Source organism: Pseudorca crassidens, chromosome 2 (genome assembly GCF_039906515.1).
Source record: "Pseudorca crassidens isolate mPseCra1 chromosome 2, mPseCra1.hap1, whole genome shotgun sequence".
In the NCBI taxonomy this organism is placed as follows: domain Eukaryota; kingdom Metazoa; phylum Chordata; class Mammalia; order Artiodactyla; family Delphinidae; genus Pseudorca; species Pseudorca crassidens.
In genome coordinates this window covers 49333189-49343923 of record NC_090297.1, presented here as the reverse complement: position 1 = coordinate 49343923, position 10735 = coordinate 49333189, and the positions used below count along the sequence as shown (strand labels likewise).

At 37.3% G+C, this 10735-nt stretch overlaps 1 protein-coding gene across 4 annotated transcripts in view; it reads left to right on the top strand.

The window, feature by feature from the left end:
• The first annotated feature begins 533 nt into the window (after positions 1-533).
• The window catches only part of OMA1 (OMA1 zinc metallopeptidase), a 76589-nt gene continuing 66387 nt past the window's right edge, over positions 534-10735 (top strand). For 2 of the 4 annotated variants that reach the window (XM_067726320.1, XM_067726316.1), the window contains exons 1-3: positions 539-645; positions 6952-7470; positions 9914-10142. In XM_067726320.1, coding sequence (XP_067582421.1) covers positions 6971-7470; positions 9914-10142 — 729 coding nt within the window. In that variant the 5' untranslated portion in view covers positions 539-645; positions 6952-6970. Of the gene's footprint in view, positions 646-858; positions 2559-6951; positions 7471-9913; positions 10143-10735 lie in introns of those variants that run through there. The other 2 variants (XM_067726318.1, XM_067726317.1) reach the window with 2 other exon arrangements.

Genomic DNA, 10735 nt, shown 5'->3' with positions numbered 1-10735 from the left:
GATATAAGCTCCATGAAAGTAGGGTCTGTCTTGCTCTCTGTTTCCCTGGCACTTGGAAGGCACTTGGTGCCCAGTAAATACTTTTTGGTGGAATGAATGAAGTGTACTATACACATCACTTTGTAGCCAGCTATTTTCAACTATCTTCCAGATGCTTCAGGTTATTCTTCATCTTCCTTAGAATGTGCCATGTGAAAACAGTTTTCACAGCCCAAAGACTACTATCAGTGCAACTTCTGAACCAAAAAACCTTAGCCTTTTGGCAGCCCTCGAATCCCCTTCCTTTTGGTCAGCACTGCCTTAGAATCTACAGCGGGCACAGCCTTGCCTGGATCACTCATTAGATGGACCCAAGTCAGGTTCCAAGACCTGAGCAAGTGAAGATGTTTCCAGGCGAGCAGCTCTGCCTGCAGCCACGTCCCTCCTCCGGCCACGCGGGGGCGCTAGAGCGCCACAGTTCATAAGGGATCGGGTCTCTCTGGGAGGAAGACTCTGGGCGGGTGTATTGACTACCCGGTGTGGGCGGAGCCAAAGGCGTCCACGTCCGAGGCGAGGGCAGGAAGTGAGGAGGCCGGGCTTCTTTGGCGGGGCGTACGCTTGCGCGTAGGTCGGGTCAGAGGAACCTTCGCTTTCGCGACTGTTAGGGTCTGTCCTGGTTGGGGACGCCTTTGCATGGCTGTTAAGAGTGGGCCGGGCCCAGGGGAGGGGGCAGAGTACGGGAGTTGGGGTGGAGGGAGCTTGGAGGGGCGCTGGGGTTAGGAGCGGGGACACTTGGGGGCTCGTTTGGGTTGGGGTGGCGAGGCCTGGGGTGGAGGAGGGACGACGGGGAGCCGGGCTGGAGTGAAGCACGAGGGCGGCGTGTGGAGTCTGGGGAGAGGGCGAGTGGGAAAGGAGGACGTGGCAGTAAAGTCTCCTTTTCCCGCCTGATCCCGTCCTTGTGTTGAACTGCGGGGACCCCAGGGTGTTACCCTGGCAGCGCGGGAGTTGCAAATAGGCAGGTGGCTGCATTTTTCAGGGAAGATAAGCTCCCTCTCCTCCCAGCCTTCTCATTAGCGGCGCTTTTTTAAAAGTTGTGGTTCTTTTTACCGCAGTATCGTATGCGTCACAGTGACACCTTCACCCGTAGAAGACCTCTTCCAGCCGCTTTTGGCATCTTGAGACTCAAACCATCTCTTTTACGTGTCCCTCTTAAAGCAGAGAAAGTAAAAGTTTTCCTACCCAAACCCCGCAGTGAAAAATGGGAAATTACCTGTCTCAACAGTTGTAGGGTATTTGAATAATTTCTTCATGAACTTGTCTACAAATTCACTTTTTGTGCTCCTTAAATAATGTCACTTGGCTGTGTAAAGTGGAACAACAGTTGTGTTGCTCAATGAGAAATTTTAGTCCAGGGAGATGAAAATACTTCATTGGGAATTCAGGGATTGAACAACTATGGTGACTCTGTGACCAATGCCATGTAACCCTCACGAAAAGGATTTGGGTTCATATCCATCATTCTCAGCTGTGGTGAAGGGGTGCAGTCTGGCATTTGGAAGCTTAAGAACCAACTCTGTTGCCTTCTAATTTATTATTATTTTTTTAAGCCTTCCATCATGTGTGTACTTTGCTTGAATGATTATTTTAAAGTACATGTGCTATTTTTGCCAATCTGACAGCTGTTTCCATAGAAACTAGGGAAGAAATAGTCACTTTCAGAAGAGTTGTTAAAACTGTCTTCCAGGCTTCAGCTGTGAGTGCCAGTGAGCGCTGTACTTGCTCATTGTGAGATGGTACTTAAAGAATTAAGGATCTGAAATGTTCGTAGAGGCTAACAGTCCAAATTGTTTAGTTTTCTCACATCATTAATTTAGTAATCCTGGAAGTCTGCCAGCTATGTTGACCTGCTACAGTTCTTTGAAGAGGATGTGTCAGCCCTGATTCTTTCTTCTGCTCTGTGTAGTCTAGTGATTGGATCTTTGAAAATGTATAGTTTTCTTCTCCCATTCTTTACCCTTTCTTAAGGATACAGCAGGGATTACAAAATATCAGGCACTATTTCTGTTTCAAGTGACACTTGTAGGTGATATAAATGATAGCGTTTTTGCTTATATATGTACTACATACAGTGTTTGGGGCTTTTGCTAACTTCTGTGTCAGTAGAATACTTTAAATTTCACGTTAGTTGTGAGCTGTGAGCAGGAGTTTGCTTGACATGTGAACAGAGCTAAGCAGTGTAAATAGACCTGCACAGACAGATGAGAGCTTTTCTTTTCTGAGAGGTGTAAGTAAATCAGTGGGTCTGGAGCTTCGGAATGGGTGAAGGAGGGGTAGGGAAGGTGCCTGGAGAAACAGTGGGAGGTGGTATTATGAGGGGCTTGGTCTGCAATATGCAGTTTATTGAAGCCCGTGGAAATCAATGGTAATTACAAATATAGTTGCCTTTATTGATTTGGGGCTTACAAAAGTAATAACATATCCTGTAAAAGTTTAAACAGCGCGGAAATATATGAGATGGAAATACTGAATCCCTTACGACCATCATCCTGCCACCCCAAATAACCACTGTGAATGGTTTGGTGTGTATTCCTTTAGATTTACTTATATTTGTATATACTAGTGTGTTTTAAGCATTACTGAGTATGTAAAAAATTTGAGTAATTTTCGAATAATTTGATGTATAGATAATACTATTTATGAAAATTGATGTTCTGAAGCATCTTTCCAGATAATATTGTATTAGCCTAGACTGAGTTAGATTTATGTATTTTTCCCTGCAACTTTTATTATGAAGATTTGAAACACTAAAAAAAAACTGAAAAAAAATTTAATGAGCACATACATAACCACCACTTAGATACAAAGGTTGTTAGTATTTTTCTGTATTGCCTTTATGTCCTGTGTGTATGTCTGAATGTATTTTTATTATAAAATTTGAAAGTTTTATTCATCATGAAAAGAGAGTTGAGCAAGCATTTCAGGTATAAGATATCCACCTACATAACCACATCTTTATCACCTAAGAAAATAAGCAGTACTTATCTAAAATAACCTAAAAGCAAATTCATATTCAAATTACCCCAATAGTTCCAGTTGTCTTCTAAAACAAATTTTTTTCTTTCAAATTAGGATCTAATCAGAGTTCACACATTGCATTTGGTTGTCTCTTTTTAGTACCTTTTAAAAAAATAGCTTAATGTATAGTTGATATACAATAAGTTGGACATATTTAAACCGTGCATGTTTTGACTTACGTGTATATCTATGAAACCAACAACACAACCACAATAGTGAACATTTTAGTTGCCCCCCAAACTTTGTAATCCCTCCTCTTGCCCCTCTTTACGTTTCCATCCTCTGATTTCTCTATAAGTATAAATTAGTCTGCTAACTATATATTGTTATATATAGTGAGTTTATATATATATAAACTTCAGTTTATATTATAAAGCTGAAATCGTAGAGCATGATTTTTGGAGAGAGTAGTGTCCTTTCCTGTGTATTTTTTTTCCTGTGTATGAGTCTGACTTCTCTCACTTGCTAGTGTTTTTGTGTATTGCTCTTGTATTCTGCCACCTTAAACTCATTCTAATAGGTTTTTTTTGTAGATTTCTTTGGATTTCCTGGATAGACACTCATGTTATCTAGGAATAAAGATCATTTTACTTCTTTATTATCTGGATGCCATTTATTTAGTTAGTTATGTATCTATTTATTTAATTCTGTTGCACTGCCTAGCATCTCCAGTATAATGTTGAGTAGAAGTGGTGGGAGCAGACATCTTTGCCTTGCTCCTGATCTGAGGAGGAAAGTATAATCTTTCACCAGTAAACGTACTGTTGCCTATAGGTTCCTGTAGCTGTCCTAGTTACTGAGTTTTTATCAGGGTTGGTTGTTGGATTTTATCCATTGCTTTTTCTGTGTCTTTTGAGATGATCATGTAGTGTTTCTTTCTTCAGTTAGGGTGAATTACATTGATTGATTTTTGAATTTTTATTCAACCTTGCATTCCTGAGACAAACCTCACTTGGTCATGAGGTATTATCTTTTTAATATATTTTTGAATTAGATTTCCTGAATATTATTAAGAATTTTTGTATCTATGTTCATGAGGGATATTATTCTATAGTCTTCTTGTAATTTTTTTTCTGTCTTTGGTATCAGGGTAGTGCTGGTCTTATGGAAGGAGTTGCAAACTATTCCTTTTTAATTTCTTGGAAGAGTTTATATAGAATTATTATTATTTCTTCTTTAAATGTTTGGTAGAATTCCCCAGTGAAGCCTTTTGGTTCTGGAGCTTTCTTCGTGGGAAGGTTTTTAACTATAAATTCAATTTAAAAATTGGGTATAGGGCTCTTCAGGTTGTTTATTTCTTCTTGAGTGAGCTCTGGTAGTTTGTATTTTTCAATGAATGTATCCATTTAATCCAAGGTGTCAAATTTAAGATTTTCTCTTTCATTGGTTTTAAGAAATTTGATATACCTTGAAGTAGTTTCTTTTGTGTTTCCTGTGTGTGTGGTTTGTTAAACTTCTTGGATTTGTGGGTTTACAGTTTTCATCAAATTTGGAAAATTTTGGTCATTATTTTTTCAAGTTTTATTATTTTTTTTTTCTGTCTACTGTCCCTCTCCACTTTTCAGGGTCTCCATTTACACATATATCAGGTCACTTGAGTTATCCCACACCTCAGTGATGCTATATGCATTTCTTAAAGTCTGTTTTCTCTCTGCATTTCATTTTGGATAGTTTTTTATTGATACGTCAGTTCATAAGTCTTTATTTATACAATGTCTAATTTGGTGTTAGTCTCATCCAGTGTAATTTTTATCTAAGACATTATAGTTTTCAAATATAGAAATTCAGTGTCCATCTTTTGAAAAAATATATTCCATGTCTCTACATAACATGTCCAAACTTTCCTTTAACTTCTTAAACATATGCAATATGTATAACTAGTTTAATATCCTTGAATTCCCAGCTTCATCTCTTTAATTTAGGAGGACCATTGGGCTGCGCTAGGTTTCCCCTCTTTGCATGGTGGCCTAGAAACTCTCTCCAGGCAGAAGGCTGGGGCAGTTGTAGGGCTCGCCTAATTTGTTTCCCATTTCTCAGGGATGACTGTTCTTCATTGCCTGATGTTCAGTATGTTGAAACCATTGTTTTACTTATTGTCTCTGTTTTTTTTTAAATTGAAGTATAGTTGATTTACAATATTGTGTTAGTTTTAGGTGTACAGCAAAGTGATTCAGTTTGTGTGTGTGTATATATTTCAGATTATTTTCCGTTATAGGTTATTTCAAGATGTTGAATATAATTCCTTGCGCTATACAGAAAGTCCTTGTTGCTTATCTGTTTCATGTATGGCTGTTTGTAACTGTTAATCCCATACTCCTAATTTATCCTTCCCCCCTCCCTTTCCCCAACAACCATAAGTTTGTTTCCTATGTCTGTGAATTTGTTTCTGTTTCGTATATAGACTCATTTGTATTATTTTTTTGGATTCTAAATATACATGATATTATATAATATTTGACTTATTTCACTAAGTATAATATTCTCTGGGTCCATCCATCTTGCTGCAAATGGCAGTATTTCATTCTGTTTTATGGCTGAGTAATATTCCATTGTGTTGATGGGCACTTGGGTTGTTTCCATGGCTTGGCTGTTGCAAATAGTGCTGCTATGAACATTGGGGTGCATGTAGCTTTTTGAATTAGGGCTTTCGTCTTTAATGAATATGTACCAAGGAGTGGGATTGCTGGATCATATGGTAGCTCTGTTAGTTTAAGGAAGCTCCATACTGTTTCCCATAGTGGCTGTATCAATTTACATTCCCACCAACAGTGTAGGAGGGTTCCCTTTTCTCCACGCCCTCTCCAGCATTTATTGTTTGTAGACTTTTTGGTGATGGCCCTTCTGACCAGTGTGAGGTGATGCTGGATGTGGTTTTGATTTGCATTTCTGTAATAATTAGCAATGTCAAGCATCTTTTCATGTGCCTGTTGGCCATCTGTGTGCCTTCTTTGGAAAAATGTCTATTTAGGTCTACATATTCTTTCTGTTCTTTTAGTTATTTTCAGTGACAGGATAAGTCCCTTTTACTCTGTATTGACCTGAATCAGAAGTGCCAGTATTATATTTGAAAGGAACAAATTTGTATTTTATTTTTATTTATTTATTTTTGCATATATTTTTTTTTAGGTTTTTTAAAAAATATTTATTTATTTAATTTATTTTTTTGGTTGCGTCAGGTCTTAGTTGCGGCATACAGGGTCTTTGTTGAGGTGTGCAGGATCTTTTGTTGCAGTGTGTGGGCTTCTCTAGTTGTGGCGTGTGGGTTTTCTCTCTCTAGTTGTGGTGCTTGGGCTCCAGGGCACGTGGGCTCTGTAATTGTGGCACAGTGGGCTCTAGTTGAGATACACTAGCTCAGTAGTTGTGGCGTGCGGGCTTAGTTACCCCACGGCATGTGGGATCTTAGTTCCTGGAGCAGGGATCGAACCTGCTTCCCCTGCATAGTAAGGCGGATTCTTTACCACTGGACCACCAGGGAAGTCCCACAAATCTGTATTTTTAAAAATGCATTTTATGTTAGACTTTACTATTCCATTAAATACTCTTTCCCCCCATTACTGCCAATTGCTGAAACTTCATGCTGTTTTTGTTTAATCCATTTCTTATTCCCCAACTAATTTAGCTGTTAAAATAAAAATAGACTCCCCCAACTAAAATTAAAAAATGAAACGAAGAAAAAAATCCAGATTTTGAAAGTACATGTTGTTGAGTTAAAAGTTAGTAAAACCTCTTTGGTTTTTATTGTTAAGAGGAGTTGCTGCAGGGGGCAGTGAGTTGAAACCCAAGGTAATTTAGTCAGAGATATGTTAAAGGAAGAACACCTTTTTCATAAGTGTTATATTCCCAGTTTCGTAATAAGTATTTTGCTTAGATATTTATAGTTTATATTTTGTGTTCCAGATAATCAAGCAAAACAAAGATGAGCTTCATCTGTGGACTGCAGTTTGCTGCTAGAAACTGTGTTTTCTTCCGATTTAATTTACTGACCAGCTGGAGAAAATGTAACACACTAGCTGTAACCTCACTGGACTGTCATCAAGTGAAAATTAACAATATAGTAAATAAGTCTCTGGGCCTGGGAGTAAATCAGGGTGATAGATGGACATTTTTGCCTGAAAACGTTCATTTCTGTAGGACTTTTAATAACAAAAGAACAGGCTTCCTCTTGAGCACCAGAAGTAAGGAAACTTGGATGATTCCCCAAAAATGTACTGCGTGGAATAACTCTTTCTCAAGACAGCTACTGATGAAAGACGTTCTAGTAGTTCCTGCGCTTTCAGTGGTGCATCCTCTAAACTGTTTACCCACAAGAGACATCAGGAGTTTCCATACTTCTCCACGGTTTCAAGCTGCTCCGGTTCCTCTCTTGTTGATGATTCTTAAACCAGTGCAGAAGCTACTGGCTATCATTGTGGGCAGGTAAAATGCCCTTTAAAATATAAACTCTTATATTAAAAAGTATCTGTAAAACTCACTTTTAAAGAAAACTTGATAGATTTCCTTCCCATAATTAGCTCAGAATTCAGTTTCTAAACAGTTGGTTCTACTCAGTTTTTTTATGTATGCCTTAATAATCTTAAAATCATCTATTGCATATTATAGTACAGAAATGTGATCTTTAAAAATTATTCTTGTATATTTTATATAGACACTATTTAAAAGGTCTTATATTTATGATTACAAGAATCAGAAATGTTTGTTACAACTCACGTATAAGAACTGTACTGACAAGCATTCCTTTTTAGTTCATGGAATTTGAGACAATGGAGCATGAAACTGAAGAACTTTGCTTACTTAAGAAAGGGCTCATTCCTAGCCACGTTAACTCTTAATTAGTATTTTTTATTTATTTATTTTTCTATTCTGTTTCCGACAAATCTTTATTTTCTTTGTGATCCTTTATAATACTTAATGTTTTTTTTCAGCTAAGTAATACTTCATATTTAATTTAAAACGCCCCCTCATAATTCTGTTTTCTCTTATTTGCTCCATGAAGATTGAAGAAAGGTAAAGTTAAGTATTGTCTCATTATAAACTTTTCTTATGTTTGATAACTATGAAGTGCCTTCTAGCCTTCTTACTTCCATACTAACCAACCCAGTTTTCTTTTTATCAAAAATCAAGGACCTGTACTCTGTAATTTATTGTGTTCTTTATGACTAGGCTTTGGCACTCAGAAAATATTCAGCTAATTTAGCTCTCGATTTAAGTAACGACTATCAAAGAAAGCCAGAGCTAGACAATAGTTAAAGAAGTAAAAACAGATTTTATTCAGAACTTCTGCAGTAGGAGAAAACTTCTTCTGCATAGAACCAGAGTCAGCTCTGAATACACCATGGGCTATGTGGGCAGGGCGGGGGTTGGTAGATGGAAAACTACAGAGAGGAAACATCAGGAGCAAGGGGGGATTCCACCCGAACTGACCTACTAGAGTTATTGCTGAAGGCAGGTGAGGGTGATCAGATATCACCTGGGGGATGATGAATGGTAAGGACAGATTGGGTATTGTGATGCGATATGGAGGATGAGGGATTCTGACTTAATTGACCTAGCAGGATTCTTGCTAAAATTGGACAATGCAGAGATGAACACAGTAGTCCAAAAGACAAGGCCTATTTGAAAAAGAGTTCAGGGGAGTCTGAGTAGAGTTCAGGGTAGGAGAGAATCTTTGTCACAACTCAGCCCAAGTTCTTGGGCCAATAACTCTTTTTCATCCTTTTAAATTATTTATTTATTTTTAACCTTTTGTTGATATTACTGTTGTAAATCACCTAAAATTTTATTTTGGGATATGTTTTCATACATTTTAAATGATAATGTCATAAACTTTTAAATTGGAAATAAGTATACTTCATAGTTTGATCTGAATCTTTTTAGGTTGAAACACTTTAAAGGCATTTTAGGTGTGTCACTTAACAAGATTAAGATAACTCAAAGAAGTTATTTTATAAAATAAATTTTGTCAAGAGAATGATGTATATATTTTAAATTCTTGTTGTAATTTCACAGATGAACTCATAGGGAAAAAGTTCTGTTCCAGCGCTGAAAACATTACTGGTTGTCAAAATGTCCATGAACCCTAATAAGCAGCAGAGAGTCTATTGTTGCCTGGTAGAATTGGACCTCCCCAGATGTTATCTATAAAATCTCTCATTTCCGTATTTACAGTGCTTATGCTCTTTTTATTACCTCTCCTTTGTCATGTTCTTGAGGGGTTAGTAGAGTTTCTGCTACTGAGCAATATTAGTTTCTAAAATCAGTGCTGAGATAGTTTCCCTTGTACCTTACTGAAGTACTGGCACATTGTGTCAGATGTCTGACGAGCATTGGGGGCAGTGGTGGTTAAAGGTATAGATTTGTTGTACCATAACGCCTTCAGATGTTTATCTGGGCAATTCATCCCTATTATATTGCCTTCCTTGCCTCATTTTCCTCTTATTAACTCTACAACCTTGTATAAATTGTTTAACTTCTCTTAAGTCTCAATTTTCTCTTCTGTAACAGGATTATTATGAAGATTAAATGAGGTGATATACGTATAGCATTAGAAGAGTACCTTGAATGTGCTGAACAGTCAATAAATGTTAATGGTAGTTATAGTAAAACAGCTTCTCATTTAGCGTTTACCTTTAAAATAACTGAAGAAAATTCAAATGAGCATTAGAATTTTTAACTATAGCTCCATATAATTGATTACATTTTCATCATTTAGCTAAGAATTTTTAAAAATTGAAAAAAAACATCTATACAGAAAAATATAAAAATTCGAGTACTTGATGACAGAATTTTAGCATAAGCATTAAGTTTTGGTGATATGTACTGATTCTATTATCAGAACTTTGAATTTTTCTTTTTGCTCCAGGGGCATAAGGAAATGGTGGCAGGCACTTCCTCCTAACAAGAAGGAACTATTTAAAGAAAGTGTAAGGAAGAATAAATGGAAGTTATTCCTTGGTTTGAGTAGTTTTGGATTGCTTTTTGTATTATTTTATTTTACACACCTGGAAGTGAGTCCAGTCACAGGAAGGAGCAAGCTTCTGTTACTGGGGAAAGAACATTTCAGACTTTTATCAGAACTGGAATATGAAGCAGTAAGTAGAAAGAATTGTTTTTAACTACATTGCTTGATGTAATACTCAAAGGAGGAACGTTTCTTAAATATGAAAGATGCACTAGTTTTTAATTTAATCTCCGATAGCAAATTAGCATTTTTTCCAAAAGGCCTCAGACCTTTCATGCTTAGTATTCCTACTGCCTACATTGCCTTTCCTTGTATCACCCAGCTAACTCCTGTTCATCACATGTCACCTTAAATGTCACTTTCTTAGGAAAGCCTTCCTTGATTATCCTGACTGGGTTAGGCAGGGTGGCTACGTTAGGCTCTAGGGCGTATCCTTCATACAGACTGCGTTATGAATTAGTCATTTGTAGCTATGCTCTGTGCTTGGCTATATTGGGGCTAGGTCTCCTACTTTTCTCTTTGCATACTGTCTTTTTCTTTTAAAACACTTATCGTGAGGGTAACACCATAATTATTTGCATAATTATTTATCTATTGATCTGTCTCCCTTTCTAGACTAGCTCCAGGGGGTCAGAGACCCTGTCTATTCTGTTTATCATTTCATCTTAAGTACTGGCACAGTGTACAAGGTAGTGCTTAGTATATATTTTTTGAATAAATAGA